The following is a 16,559-nucleotide window of genomic DNA, read 5'->3' as shown; positions in this document are numbered from 1 at the left end:
TGTGCTGTCAACTCTTGGTTTAATTGTGAGTCCAGTCACTGATTTGTTTTAAATTCACCACGGTATGCCTCCACTGACTCGTTATAGCGTGACTCCGGCCCATGCAGTGCCGTACATAGCTATAGCCAGCTGTTTCATACCCGCTGTAGTGATATAGTTGAAGTAACTTACTGCTACATTACCCGTGCATGCCTTTAATCCCGCCCCAGCCTTTCAGTGCCTGTGAAACTTCAGTGTTCACTTAAAAAGCCAGCATCAGCGCATCACCTTTCAGTAACCCACAATTATAGACCATGATAGCATGAATATACTGTAATAGTAAACATTTACATTATGATGATCCCATAAAATTTAAAAAATGACTACAATAGCACAAGAAGCCAGATACACTAGTGTTTGGCTATGAAGTACCACCAAGAGTTCATAATATAGTAGTGGGGTCTTGGTAGCTACCACATATTAATTTTTCTTCACCATTTGCGTGATTTGTCCATTGACCATAAACTCACCCGCCAACAGTCACAACATCAGTATCCACCCTGCAAATACAGAAAGGTATACAGTATGGTAAGGCACAGCAACTAAAACCATGTAATCATATAGTCAGACTAACATTTCAACAAACACTTAATTCCACTATTATGATTATTGTGAAAGTGAGCATCCCACATAGCCATTCCCAAGATGTATTCAGCATACTGCAGCAGTTGATGACCAATTTTGGAATATACTACTTGACTTGTTTTGTGGTTCTCACCTACATTGTTGACATAACAAATTTTGTTGCTAGGAGACATATAAACTAGGAGGGACTAATGGTTATAGCATAATGGTAAACAAGTTACACAACAGCAAAGGAAATTTTAATTAAACTAGCAGTGATTGGATAGTTGATAGATAAAAGTAGAAGACAATATGTAGTTTTTCCAGTCCTGATTGTTTGAGAATAAGCACATTAGCTGCTATAAGCATGAAAAAAGCAAGACAGACTAAATTTTAACATAAGGTTTATGATGCAAACTCATTATGCACCTACCAATGTGTTACCCCACCACCCCCTTTGTATGTAAAGCCTGTAAGTGGGGCTTTACAAGGTGAATTGACATGAAACTGCTGCTTCACTATGGGGCATTTGACAATCATTCATTAAACAACCAAGTATTTTTTCTACGCTATGTCAAATCCCCCACATTGCAACTGGAGCCAATGGTGGGGATTTGACACAATAGGTTTGTCCTACCATGGGGCATTTAACATTCGGTTGTGCCCACTATAGCCCCATATATGCCTGAGGGGAGGGGGTTAGTAGGGAAATACATTGATATGTGCATTATATATAATATGGTGCATCTACTGGGGTAAGTAGATTAAGCCTGTACCTTGCGGGCCTAAGCATGTTCCTCTCCTGCTTTAAAAAATCTTTTATTGCCTGCCCCTAACTGGAGTTTGCCTGACACCTTCAACATCACAAAAAGCTGTCTAAAATGGTTAATTTAGCTTTGACCATTGGCAAACTACAACACTCAACAATTATATCAGAGTATACATAACTCTATATATCTGCCCAGTTACTATATAGTAGGGTCCATGGTTGTCTCAGATCTGCTTATATTATTATCACATCAATCAATCGATGCATAGTAATTACAGCCTACTGTATGTACGCATTGAGCTGAGCCCTCAAAAATATTAACTCATTAAATTTTGTAGTATTGACTTACCCGCTAATCATTCAAATGCCTGACACATTATTTATAGCCATAGTTTTCACCATACATTATAGGAAGCCATAAAAGTACATAGCCTATTAACCTTTCCTGAACTGTTGGTGGAAGCACTTGTTTGCTCTTGACATCTTTGTTGTCATCACCAACCATCTTGGTTGGTTGAAATGTTGAGAAAAAATATCCTTTCATTTTTAGCTGTTTTCTCAGGGTTCAGCTCAACTTGTTTGTGGTCTGATCCATGCAGCTAGAACAAGCCAGCTATGAGGCTCTGGCAAGGGGGTGTTACGTCGGCTCATGCTGTAGGTAGATCTGCGATCGCGGTCAAAGTCTTGACCAATTTTCACCTTGACCTTTGACTTGCAGCATTTATCATTGTGACTTTAGCGTTTCTTGTTGAACTTTTGACCTCCACTTATTTCTCTACTTTCCTATATGCACCTGCGCTTGTAACCTAGTACGATACTTTCTTAGTGCGTGCTACCAGCAGCTGGGAGAGAAAAATCATTATAATTACGGCGAAATGCCTGTTGGAGCTTTAAAACATCTTCTTGGAGATCCTTACTTCTTGTGAGTTACGTACAATTCCGTAAACTTGATAGTAGCTACGTATAGTTTTCGATTGTGGGTTTTAAATCTTCTGTATCGTCTTGACCCTTGACCCACTGTAAAAGCTATTTTGTGGCCTTGACCGTTGACTTAGAGTTTGACCACGGTCGCAGATTGACCTACAGCAAGAGCCTGAGTGACACCCCCTTGCTCTGGCCTACATGCACAAGCATAGTATATAATCCCAGGAAGCTACTATGGCATGGGAGTTTCCTGTCTAAAATATGACGGTAGTTATATAGCTGTTTACAATGACTTAACTATACACAAATTTACCTGGAAATTTGCTGGGAGAATAGTGCGATGCATTCAGTGCCATCAGGTTTCATGTCCATTCCGAGGCATACATTCAGCAACAACTCGCAGCTGATTTGGCTCCACTTGTCACGCACAGATTTCGACTAGACTAGTTATGTCACCAACCCACTGCTTCAGCAAGAATAGTTAAGACTAGCTTCGACTTTGCCGGTTCTTATCTTACGTGAAACATCACGCGAGATATCACGTGAGTCCTTGTGGGAATTTGAACATCATTTTCAGTTTGAATGAATTTTCTCTGAGCAAGTCACTTTTAGTAGTGCTTCTAAACACTGAACTTGGAAGCTTTTGCTACTAATTTAGCTAGCTAATCTGTTGCTGAAGCTGTTATTATGCATGCATGCATGCAGTGTCTCCTATAGCACTAAGCGACCGCAGGAGTCATACCAACAGTGTGACCTTCACACTTCTGGATTTACAGTGTATGTAATATAATACCTAGCTGTATGTTCTCTAGTCAACAAAAAGTAGTGATATTCTGTGCCAAAAACAGCCCAGCTGTAAAAAAAAGGCAAGGCCAAGAATGCACAAGTACATGTTCATGGAGTAACCAAATGACATGATATCAAAATCTGGCCAAGAAAGCATTTACAGTATATAGGCACTTTTATGCATTCATTTTCTATATGCTTCACATTATCACATCCAGCTAGCTGTACATGTGTGCTTGCAATATAAACGATGATAAAAGATATTACACTGCATTGTTATCAAAATTAATTTAACTAAAAATTTACAATCGGTTTCTACTTGGCCATCTTTTTATTTTAATATACAGTGCAAAAAGATGGCCAAGTAGAAACCAATTGTAAATTTTTAGTTAAATTAATTTTGGTAACAATGCAGTGTAATATCTTTTATCATCTCAGTAGTATTGTTTATATTGCAAGCACACATGTACTACTAGCTGGATGTGATAATGTGAAGCATATAGAAAATGAATGCACAAAAGTGCCTATACTGTAAATGCTTTCTTGGCCAGATTTTGATATCATGTCATTTGGTTACTCCATGAACATGTACTTGTGCATTCTTGGCCTTGCCTTTTTTTACAGCAGGGCTATTTTTGGCACAGGATTACAACTACTAAAAGGGGAATACAAATAACTAAGGGTGGAGAGGGATTGTTATCGTCATCACTGTCCTGAAGGGCCCAATGTCTTCTATGGTAACCCCAAAACCGCAAAATCAGTGAAAATTTCACCCCTCGAAATATTTAGACTATGCAGTATAGCCACGCAGGATTTTTGCGATAATTTTTTTTTTTGCATTCACGTGATCTATAATCAAATAATAGGGAGGTTTTCCCCTTATCTACCTACTGCTAATAAACCAGGGTTGAAAAATCGATCCCCTACTTCCCTGAATACCTAGTGTGTGTGTGTGTGTGTGTGTGTGTGTGTGTGTGTGTGTGTGTGTGTGTGTTGTGTGTGTGCGTGTGGTGTATGCGTGTGTGTATAGTAGCTAGTAAGGTAGTTTTAATCCAAAATAGCTGGGTTGTAATAAAGGGTGTGCTTCCAAAAAGCCATGGTGAAAAAAGATGTGAAATCCAAGTTGGTGGTCAAGAAATGACTGATGGTAGGTAAATGGCAAAAGTTTAATAACGACAATTCAGGTGAATTTGAAGTGCCTCCTCAAGTTTTGCTAGGACTCGGCAATAAACTCACCTGAATCGGCAAGTAAACCAGAAAATACTGTAAGTCACCCGATCCATTACTGCTATGAGTACTATATAATATAAGATGGCTATAGATGTCCTGTATAATACAGCGCAGAGCTTGTGTAAATGGACATTGCTAGTCTCAGCTTTACATTTGTAAAGATTGACATACTTTATATGGAACAGTCATGTACTAAACGCTCTGCATAGCTGAAATTTAATTTAATATTTCCAACCTAAGGCCAGGCAAACTTGATTACTTGTTTCTCATTCACAAAAATTCAGATTTCCATGCGGGTGAGAGGTCATTTTTCATTATTCATTATTAAAGAAAATACTCCAAATCAAGCTGTCTGTTACTATAATGGTTACTTTTAAGATCTAGTACATATGTTTTAGCTACTGTTTCTGAGGTGCAAGTGACATTTGCTGTGCTGTAAAATAATAGCCAGCCTTCCTGGCATCAAAATACATGTGCACGTGATTGATAACAGCAATAATGAAATTAGAGGTGGTGGGGTAAAAAGGGATACAGGCAGGAATGAGAAACAATTTATCAAGTTTGCCTGGCCTAACTGCTAGGTCACTAATTAAGTTAAAATTCTGTATATTTGGTAGCTAAGGCTTATATATGATTGTGCTGTTTGTCATGTCATTTAGTCTGTTGGATATATTGAACAACTTTATAATGATGAACACTCTTCAAGTCAGTCACCACCAATTTTTTCAGCAAAGCTGCATCAACTCTCCATGCCATTTCTGCACAGTATCACAACAAAGGACAATGAAGCAGATGATGAAGACTTGCAGCAACTTTATGAACAGTTTAAGTTAGAAAACAAGAGTGTTAAAGAAACTTCATATTTCACAAAGAGATTATGAAGAAGTTATAGTCAGAATGTGAAGACAGTTCAAGTGGAGAGTGACTTGGATTCAAAGAAGGAGAAGATTGAACATGTTGAAGCACAAAACAAAGATTTACAAAAACAAATAACTGAATTGAAACTAACATTATCACAACAACAAACACAAGCAACACTCGATCATAGCAAGCATCAACAAGAAATTGTAAAGTATCAACAAAAATGTGAGCAGATGGCAAGTCAAGTTCAGGAAAAAGATGTCAAACTTAGTAATATTGAAGGAAAGCACATTAGAGAATTTACAATATACTAGTTAATTTAAATAAAAAGGAGGAGTTAGATAATCCTCTCTCACTTCAAAACCAAGACACCAGAAAAGTTGCGGAAATGACCATTAGAAAGAATGGCAATAAGTGCTCCAAACAACAACTGATATTAGAATGTTCAATGCAGGACCTGGTGGACATTATAGTGAGCAGATTGAAACACTTCATCAGGTGCTCTACTCCCTATCATTGTAAAATTGGTAAATTACAGTTAAAACTAAAGTGAATTATTTAATACGCATACGTAGCTATGTAGATTGATTAGAATAATTTGTGTTGGCATGTTGTTTCCGTATTGTAATATATTGCCTGTGTAGCTATATGCACACATTGTCATTTAGTCCTGTATACATGTATGTCACATTTAGTATGTATCATCTACTTGTATGTTTAGTTACTATAGTATACTATTGTTTTTCATATATAGCTGCAATGAAAATTACCTGCACGCAGTGTTGGGAGTAACGCGTTGCATAAGTAACGCGTTACGTAATATTATTACTTTTGTGGTACCTAAGTAATATAACGAAATACGCTATAAAAACAGGTAATATAACTCAAGTTATTTTACTTATCAATGTAATGCGTTACCTAAGTAATATAGTTACTGTAACGAGTCTAATATTACGTAATATTATTACTACAAGTAACGAAGTTACTAATCTCGTTAGTTATCCTCTGAGTAACGCCTAGCCACAACGAAGTAACGAAGCCTACTGAATGAAGCTTATTCACCAGCTTCTTACTTATAACCAAGATTTGCACATTGTCCAACAATGCAATCATGTCACGTGATAAGGTGGTAGTTTCACATGTGACAGCTTAGGGCCGCGGACACAAAGTAATATAATATGTAATATTATTCTAGTTACTTTATTTTATGGGTAGTATGTAACTGTAACTAAATAGCTCAGTTGCAAGTAATATGTAATATGTAACTAGTTACTTTTAAAAAGTAACTTGCCCAACACTGCCTGCACGGTAGAGTTTGGGGTTTAGTTAAGTTTGTAAAGTGAGAAAAGTATATTCATCATTTTCACTTTCCAAGTGTGATTGCATGTATATACTAAAATGCGTACATGAGTAAAAGGAGAAGTAGGATCAAGATACACACAGTCACATGTGCCTCATGATCACTTTGTGATCCTCATGCAGCTTAGAATTAGGTTGTATAACTTTGGTGTAGGTTCATTGCATATAATAATATTATCTCTAGGGATCACACACATTTTTACAAAAAAAGAAATTTTTGTGGGTCATCAAAATGTGTATCATGGAATATTTCCTGGAGGACCTATACTATATGCTTGTGTTGTAACTTACACTCAGACACTGTACTAATTTATATGTAAGTACGTATATATAATTATAACCAGTTAAAATTAGTGGATAATTATAAAGGTTAGACACATTCAGAGTCTGGACTATATGCACTATACATGTATAATGTGGGTGACCTTAAGACATTAGATAAAAATCATGAGATTCCATGATTATTAATTTTGTTGCCTTTAGGTGTTCATCAGAAGCATTTGTTTTCATGATGTTCCATCATGCTATCTCTCACCCATGCAGGATACATGCTGTATATAATTAGCTGATTTATATCCTCCATATATATACCATTAGTGCATCAAAAGGTTTCAATGAGATGTCTTCAGAAATCTATTAGACTTAATGTATATGAAGGCATTAATAAAAAAATTGAATGCAATTTTATGGAAATTACTGCTGTAACAGTACAGTATAGACATTACATTGTATATACTATACATCTGTGCAATACACAGCGTATATATTTATGGTATCTTTTGAACATTGATTTTGTTTCAAAGTATGTGTATGTTCTATTAGAGTATTTTATTGTCTGTAAAAATAATATTTCACACACAAGGCCGACGATAGCTTGGTGAGTCATTTTGAGCTACAGTGCTAGAAGCAACAATAGCTCACCATATGCCACATTTTCAATGAGGAAGTCATTAAACTTGCAAAAGCTATAGGTACCAGAAATGGCTGACCACTGTGTGAACTTTGTGACTTTATTTGTAGCAATGGGCTTACTGGGCTATGGTCATGCCACTAGTTTACAATGCTCAAAATATACTGTTGTTGCAAACTATAGTTGTAGTTATGACCAGCGATGGATCTAAATGGTGCTATGGAAATAAGACTTAACCAAAACCCTAATAATAATAATAATTTGATTATTATTTTGCTTTTACAAAATTTTTCTACAATTATGTATGTAATAAAGCCGTGAATTATTCTCACAAGGAGTATACACTATTAGTATACTTTGCAGATCTAATGTTATTTATAACATGTATGCTTCTCAGCTGACTTTGGAATTAAATTTTCTGAGCACATTGCTGATCACAAGAAAACTCTACTTGGGTTTACCTTTTTCTCGCAGTTGCGAACCTAAAAGTTTTGGAGCAGAGAGTGTTAAAAAATTCTCACAAAGCAATGAGGGATCACTGAACAAGGATCATTGTTGCATCAAGTAAACCCACAAATTCCTTAGTAGCTATAATGAAACAAAGCTCGGTTTGTTCAGTTAAGGTCCCCAAGAGTCAATGACATAAATTTTATATTGATATTATACTGAAGAGAGCTACAATCGGTTTTGGTCAGAACTGCAAACTTCAAAAAAGTACTGGAAGATAAGACTTGATGTATAGAAGCGGTCACAATTAAATCAGAGTCAATTGTTCGTCATTCTTGTAGCGAACTTCACACTGTGGAACAGCTATTAATGTTTCATGGATAGCACATTGTCAGTTTTCTTCACAAATTAATGGATTGATAGCTAGTACATATCTGCAAAAGTGGTCAGACATTGGCCTGATCATGTGCTATGGCCTTGCTTAGTAAGGAAGTACTAGTGAACCATGACACTGAGTGCTTTATGCTTTTCGTAGCTACACATTTTAATATGTCCGAATCACTAAATGGTTACATTTGAAAAGCTCCTGGTTCTGAATGGCTGTGTGCCCTGTAAAACACTGAAATAGTCAAGACAATCTAGTGGCCCTTTAATGGTCAATATGATCGCCGTCACAATGGGGCTGCTGGAGATTCCCGGCCAACAGATGACCATGCCCTTTAATAGAATTGTGTAGCTTATGTCTCAGCATGGGGTATCCCCATGCCATTCATGCGTATTGTATGTTTTAGTGGAATCCCACTATGTGACTTTCATTGCTAACCACTCTTTGTCCTGCTCCGCCCCCTTCCCGAATGGGCGCCGAGACAGCGATACTGACTGATGTAGTATTTTTCTCGCGTTTTCTTTTGGGGCCGTGATAAACACCTCAGCATCCTAATAATAAGGGTGTGCCATTGGCTTTGGCCATAGCCCACGTGACATTCTTCCAAGAAATTAACACGCTTCTATTTTTTTTCGTCTAGCTCCTCCTCTATAATTTTTTGGATCCCCTTACACGCATTTGACTAGAAGGTGAGCAGAAACTACGTGGTGTATATGTGATGACATGTTGTGTATCGAAGATATCGACCTGCGATGTCGCTGAAAGAAAGCAGCCAAGAGATCATTCGTAGACTAGATGTACTCAATATCGGTCCGTATCTGGTCAAGTACAATGTAATTTCACAACGAGAATATATAGAGGAATACAGTAGTGTTATTGAGGATGGTAGAGCTGTCAATGGTGACCTTACTCCAAAGTTGTGCAACGTGATCCTGAAGAAACCTGCAGAGTTTTGCAAGGCCTTGGAGGAGTCAGTTAAAGAGACGAAGCACAAAGACCACCAGGAACTGTTGACATTGCTACAGCACAGTGCGGTAAGTTGTAGGCCATGTATACCCCTATTCTCGTGTGACCATGCAGACCCTACTCTTTGCATGGCACTTATCGATTGATAATTATAAGCGCCTAGCTGTGAGAGGGTCTGGTGTAGTCAAGTTGTTCTGACACCCTGAGCCTTTTCAGGGTGGTAATGAAACACGTGGTTAACTTTCATCACGCCACCTCATATTGCGGACTGGTGGCTTACTCTTAACAGAGAAAGGCAAACACGATGGAGAATATCGAGATTACAATCACTCTTCAAAATACTTCATAACCAACTCCCACTATCAGTACCATCACATTATCTCCCCACGACAAGACATACACGCCAGTATATATTATCCAAATAATTTTATTCTCCCTATGCCATCAACTACCTCTTAGCAAAACAACTTCTTCTCAAGAACAATTCAAGATTGGAATTTATTGCCAAATTCCCTCATCAATCTAAATGACTTTAACTCATTTTCATGTACTATCTCTAATTATTGTAACAATGCATACATGTTTGATTCTTTTTCCTGAGCATACCAGCTGTGCTAACTGCTCAGTACCAATAATAATAAAGGAAGTCGCTAACAACCTGATATGATGTGGCATGATGAAAGTTAACCAGATGTTTCATTATCACCTTGAAAAAGCGCAGGGTGTCAGAAAAACTTTGCCAGACCCTCTCGCAGCTAGGCACTTATAATTATATAAGTGCCGTAAGGTCTGGCCACGCGAGACTTGTATACCCCTTGATGCATGACTGAGCAAATACATTTTTTCTGCAAAAGGTTAGCAGAATTTTTATTCTACAATAGGTAATAGATGTAGCTAAGATCTGGCAGTTGATCATCACTGCCTTCAAGATTATTCCATTATTATGTGATACCTTGAGTTATGTGAAGTACACATTTACAGTAATAGGGCTAGCATATATGTGACTGGGTTTTGGCAAATCACCGTTATGGGTGCAGAGAAAAACGTATTTTAATAATTTTAAAGCATTGTTACTCACCAGCCTTGGCAGCTACACATATGGATTTTTCACCAAAGATGGAGCAATTCACAACCTTTGGAAGCACCCGGTGGCCAAGGTAATCCTTGTAGAGTTTCCCGCTATTTTAGATAAGTTTATTTACCAGATTGAGTGTTGCTGTATCACGAGTCCTCGGGGGTGGAGGGTGGGCAAGATATAGACTACAATATGGCCGAGGATGGTAATTGAAGGCTCCACACCACCCGTCAGAGGCAGGAAATAGACTTAAATCTCACAAAACAGACATACATCACACATTCAGCTGCCTGCTCGTCTGTCCAGAGTGGATGAACCCTCCAGAACACTTCCCTGTTGTCCACAGACCTGTACAGATGTCTGGCATGGTTATACAGACCACCAGAAAACAGTCCACCAAAAGCAGAGCAGTTGAAGGCGAGTTTTGATGAGGAAATTGTTAGCCTGATAGTGCAGCAACTTCATGCTGGTGTTATCTCATTTTTGGTTCTTGCACCCATATGGTTGATTTTGCTAAATCCGGTCACATATAGCTAATGCATACATGTAGAATAGGTGTATGGTCATGTTGGGCTGTGGTTTGGATTCTCAGCTCTTTCACTTTGTAAGATCAAGATATTCTAATGCAGCAGTCAAATACTCTAATTAAACAGCCGGGCACAGCTAAGTCAGTCTGCTTTCATTTTGAGTCCCCTACAATCAATTAATGCATATGTGATATAGTCTTGATTTATTTCACCTGTATATCTCATTACTGCCAGAGACTTTATGGCTAGAACTCTATGAAATACTGTTTATGTAATATAATTGTAGCATCTTTATATTATTTTTGCACATGGATTAAAAAGCTTATAGTGGGAAAATCTGTCTAAAATACTGCCAAGCAATGACTTCTGAAAGTATAGCACACCTCAATCTTTATAATGAAAGAAAGAAAAAACAACAATAAACAAAAGAAATCAAAAGCAAAACAGATAAAACAAAAACAAAAAAAAAGACTGCTGGCCTACTTGCCTGCCTGCATGCTTTTTTGAATAACCTTTGACCATAAACTGTGAGTCAACTTTGCCTAGCCTAAAGCCATTACTGCAGAAATTAATGTATGGAAAAGATTAGGCAAGAGATAAAATATCGCCAGGCAAAGCAGAGTACTGTAATAGTTTTGTCTCAAGGCCAATATTTGAGTGCTAGCGTAAGTCGCCAATTATCAGCACCATTTCATCACGCAATTATAATTCCTTAATTCAGTGGCATATGAACTTCCGGTTTAAGCCATTTAACAGAGCAGTCCTTCGTCTCTTAGCGTACCAAAGTTTAATTATCTCACGTGAGTGAACGTCTTGTTATGAAGAAAATCGCAATGCCTATCGTGTGCCAATTATCGGCATGGGGTACCTATTATCGGCAACTGTATTTCCCTGATTGACCAATTATCGGCACAATGTGCGATTTTGTGTGTAACTCCATGATGGTTCGTTGGTTCTTTGTGAAATTTTTATGGGAGGTGCAGTCCTTGGATAACTCTGTTTCACAGAAGGTTTATGAATATGAGGCCAGCCGTTCGACAGATATTCAGGTTAGACAAAAGCATACTGATTTCCAATACAAAATTATTTTTACGCAATTCCATGCTTAACCAGAATGACTTGTAAAGTGCTTTAACAACAATAATCACTGAATGAAAACAATTCTAAGAAATGTTTTAGAGGATATAACAGCCCATTATGGAACTTGGTAGCCTCCGTATACCCTGTAGCCTCTATAGTTTACAAGTGCCGATAATTGGTACCTGCCGATAATTGGCGACTTACGCTATATTTATTGTATGGCACTAGTTTATAGTTAATGCTTTAACTAAGGAACCTCTTTAAGTAAGGAAAACCATGTGCAAACTATTCAGCACTTACTGCGTACATGTAGTCTTGAAACTATCATCTACTTGACAATTATGGAGATTCTCTATTCATCTGGTGAATGGTTTGTGCAGCATTACAATATACCGTAAATCAGGAAATTTTCGTTCGAGATAATTTGATTTAAAAATAAATTCAATGTGTTATATTTCGTGGACAGTCTAAGCCACGAAAATATTTTACTAGCGAATTTTTTTGTACAGCAAATAATTCCGCTGGTGTGCCAGAAATGAACATGCAAGATACGATAAAAGTTGATATACAGGTACCTGTTGTACACTGAATGGGCAATTGTGATGGATGCCCAGCTGTGACTGGCCACGCATGCCACGCAAGACTAGATATTGGAACCCTGACGGTAGGCCATTAGTCTTTCTCCTCCAACAGTGTACTCATTCCTCAAATGCTTTGACTTTGGTTTTGACGGCTCAGTCTCCCAAAAATATTTCGCAAATAGAAAATATTCAAGAGTGAAAATATTTCATGTAATTTATTTTCATTGATATAAGCAACCACGAAATATTCTTATTGTCGAATATTTTCTGATCTACGGTGCATCTTTGGTTTGCTTGTTTTTATGGACAGTTAAATGAAGTGTACCGGTCTTTTGTCTTGTTACCTCTTAGTATGGTTTGCCTCTTTTAATCATCTATAATTATGCTCAGTCTTTTGTGAATAAATATTTGGATTCTATGTTGCAGATGGCTACACTAACCATTAATTGGACGAGTGAACTGAACTGGCCAGAGCTTTCTTCCTGCCATGATCAGTACTTATTATTGTTAATACTAAATGACATTTATTATATGTAGGTGCATTGCACTAAGATTATTTTTCATTACTATACACATACACAATGTCATTCACTCTCCTTACATTGTACAGCGAATTAATAGATACCTCAGTGTTCTTTGTGAACAGTACCTTTTGGTGGAATGAGGTTCACAAGAAACCAGTTTATCTATCTTTGAGCACCAGTTGTATACGTATGGTGGGATTTTTCAAGGGGGAAATATTTCGTGATTGACAGCAGCTATCCATGAAAATTTTTGAACTTGAAATTTGTAGTTCAATTAAAGTAAACACATATAAGATCCTTAAAGAAGCAAAAATTTCCCTCCTTGAAGTTTTGGATGATGACAATCCGCAAAGAAATTCCCCCTTAAAACCCCCCTCCTCCCCATACGGTATATTCTTGCACAACCACCTAACATATGTATTTGTTGTCTAATGCTGCGTGTTGTCCAGCCCTGCACTATGTGCTTTCTGTCATGTACTTTTTGTTGTGTTTTTTGGGCTTAACTATTCTTCTGTAACTAGAGACAAGCAAAGAAAGTGAAGAAAGGATTAATAACAAGGGCTGCTCACAAAGTAAAGAAAACACTTAAACCAAAGCAGGTATGTATGCTATCTGTGTTAAATACAGTATATTCGAACACAAGATGTTCACATGCATAATTGTATACTATACCCTGAGACCAATTCCACCAATATAGGAATACCATGGACAATGATAATAAGCTATAGTGTAGTTACTTTAGTAGGAATAATATAATGCAACACTTTACTGTATAGCTGGAAAGTTTGGCAGGAGGAAACTTTGCCGAGTTTTTCATGGTAGGATTTTGACAAGAAAAAAAAGTTTGGCGAATTTGTTAGTAGCTAATACAGATTTGAATTGGACAATGATTTGGTAGATTTTAGTTTGGCGAAACACTGCTCACTTGCCATATTTGCCAAACTTTCTGGCTATACGGTATGATACTATATACTACATATGTGACTGGATTTGTAAAAAGGTACCTTTTACATACATTTTTACATACCAGCAAACAAAATAATGTCTTCATATACTGATCAACTTGCTCTTAGTATCAACATGCAGCCAGGTAATGTAGCTGCACTCATGGAGAATTTCAGACAATTATATGCAATGATACAAAAGTTGTGAAGCATCAAAGTTCAGACAAATTTTGTGTGTGAAAGGTGTCTTTTTTCAAATCTAATCACATATTTGCTTGCACAATATATCGTATGGAAGGTGTGGAATATAATACAATATGTATATGCATTCTTGTGGTTTGTCCACAAGGGAAAGTGGTTTTCAAGAAATGCCAATAGTGTGCAGATATAGAATGTTACAATTTCAAAATTTTCTGCTAATAAAACTATTTACTTACGTACTGCTATTGAAAACGTATTGAGGATAGTTCCCATGTACATTATGGCTACTAATATACAAGTACACTGTACACACAATATAAATAATATTTATTTTGAATAGAAATATTCAGCACCAGAAGGCCAATCTTATTCTGACAACAGTGAGCCTGAACGTAGTGATGATGAGATTAGTATGGTAAGAACTTGTACATCCTAAATATATTAAAGTGAAAAATGTTATTGATAGGACCATCTATGGGACCAAAATGGCTTATTATAATAGTTAGCTATGTTTGGGACCTACTTGACATGGTCACTATAATGAGGTAGTCTTATTAATGAGGTCATGAAGTATACCTTAGCTATGTTTAGGACCTATTTGACATGGTCACTATAAAGAGATGTGGTCTTATTAATGAGGTCATGATGTACACTTTTGGTATGTATGAAAGCTACTTAATGTGGTAATTAAATTGAGGTAGTCTTTTAATTAGGTCATAAGTCCACTCTAATCCTACTTGACATGGTCACTACAATAAGGTGGTGTCCAATAATTTATGCAAGGGCATAGCCAGAAAATTTTAGAGGCAGTGACACGCCTTGATTCACTATTAGAGTATGGCTAGTGATTGACGTCAACTGTTTTATTAGAGTATCTTTTTGCAGTTCTAAAGTGTATATCTCAGTTGCCTCAATAGTAGCTATGCCACTGTTATGTGAGGCTTCACTGTTATTTCCTGTTTAACTGTTATTTATTTACTAAAACTTTGTTTTGTACTCATATACAGGTATCTCAGGACTATGCAATAGGTGGTCAACATGACAAGCAGTGGTACAGTTCATTGTCAGCATCTCATTCAAGTGTTGCACTGAGTACCTCATCTGGTCCCACAATTGATCAGACCAAATCCACAAATGAGGACACCACAAACAATGATAAACAAGTTAGTGTAGTTATTGATGAACCAGATCATAGTGGGGCACAAGCTACAACTCTGTCACATGATAAGATTCACGAACACAAGACTAAACATAAAGTTGAATGCAGTACCATTAACAACGTAAGTTTCACATTACACAAGCAGGATGAATTGGGTAGTGCCTTACAGAGAGCTAATGCTGAAAAGCAGCAACTAGAAAAGGATAATAAAGCACTTAAGGAACAAATTCTTGCCCTTCGTGTTGAAGTTAAAAAGAATGAAATCTTGATGCAGCAGCAAAAGGATGGTGCAAGTGCTAGAGAGGCTGAAATACAACAAAAGATTGATCACATGCAGTCCGAACATGATTCAGTGTGTGCAGAGATGGGTGCAAAAAATGCCGAGCTGATTTTGAAGCTTGAGTCTCTACAAGAGATGTATTCTAATGAGTTTCATGGAACTGTACATGTTAAGCAATTGCAAGTGAGGCTTGAGGCTGAACGACAGAAAGTGAAACGATTGGAGAAAGAGAAGAATGCAACATTTGGTAAACAAGACCTATACAAGGCTAATGAAGAGTTAACAAAAGAGTTAGCCCAAGCTAAAGCAGAAGTTAGCTATTTAAGACACATGGTTCCCAAGAAGTACTTGCGCTCTGAGGAAATGTAATGGGAGGGTAACTGGCATCCACTTAACATGCTTTTAAGACTCTGTAAAATAAATAATTTGTTACATTGTCATTTGGTAATTATGCTGTAGTATCTATCTAATCAAAAACAGCCAAGCTGTAAAAAAAGGTGCGGCCCCCAAAAAGGCCATGGTGAAAAAAGATGTGAAATCCAAGGTGGCGGCCAAGAAATGGCTGTGATGGTAGGTTAATGGTTACATTTTAATAACGACAATTCAGGTGAATTTGGTGCCAAGACCAAGCAGCACAAAATTCACCTGAATTGTCGTTATTAAAATGTAACCATTAACCTACCATCACAGCCATTTCTTGGCCGCCACCTTGGATTTCACATCTTTTTTCACCATGGCCTTTTTGGGGGCCGCACCTTTTTTTACAGCTTGGCTGTTTTTGATTAGATATCACTTCTTTTTGTATTTGTATACTGCAAAGCCGGCCTATGGCTGGCTTTGGGGCTTTTTTAACCCATGTGTTTTTTTCTTTACCACAGGAAGAAGAAAAGAACTTAAAGAAGGTTTTTAATGCTTCAATTGTTTTTGATTTTATTAGTAATTATACAA

At 37.2% G+C, this 16,559-nt stretch overlaps 1 protein-coding gene and 1 long non-coding RNA gene across 6 annotated transcripts; one reads left to right on the top strand and one right to left on the bottom strand.

Moving 5' to 3' along the window:
* Positions 1–297: 297 nt before the first annotated feature.
* Positions 298–8,838, bottom strand: LOC136254215 (uncharacterized). Of its 4 annotated transcripts, none has more exons than XR_010700370.1 (2): positions 8,713–8,838; positions 298–539 (listed from the first exon to the last, which is right to left on the bottom strand). It is a non-coding gene; the product is annotated as an uncharacterized lncRNA (long non-coding RNA). The 4 variants fall into 4 exon arrangements; XR_010700369.1 differs by lacking the exon at positions 8,713–8,838 and adding an exon at positions 2,610–3,111; XR_010700368.1 differs by lacking the exon at positions 8,713–8,838 and adding an exon at positions 1,813–1,928.
* A 36-nt stretch (positions 8,839–8,874) lies between these two features.
* LOC136253475 (myosin heavy chain, clone 203-like) lies at positions 8,875–16,069 on the top strand. Of its 2 annotated transcripts, XM_066046152.1 has the most exons (6): positions 8,875–8,963; positions 9,014–9,308; positions 13,549–13,626; positions 14,513–14,587; positions 15,180–15,452; positions 15,501–16,069. In XM_066046152.1, exons 2-6 carry the CDS (start codon positions 9,027–9,029, stop codon positions 15,978–15,980), a joined length of 1,188 nt encoding a protein of 395 aa, XP_065902224.1. In that variant the 5' UTR covers positions 8,875–8,963; positions 9,014–9,026; the 3' UTR covers positions 15,981–16,069. The 2 variants fall into 2 exon arrangements, with proteins under 2 accessions (XP_065902224.1, XP_065902223.1); XM_066046151.1 differs by having other exon boundaries at positions 15,180–16,069.
* Positions 16,070–16,559: the final 490 nt, after the last annotated feature.

This window comes from Dysidea avara, chromosome 4 (assembly GCF_963678975.1).
Source record: "Dysidea avara chromosome 4, odDysAvar1.4, whole genome shotgun sequence".
NCBI lineage: Eukaryota > Metazoa > Porifera > Demospongiae > Dictyoceratida > Dysideidae > Dysidea > Dysidea avara.
Note: the sequence above shows the minus strand (reverse complement) of the source record. Positions and strands in the feature narration are given on the sequence as shown.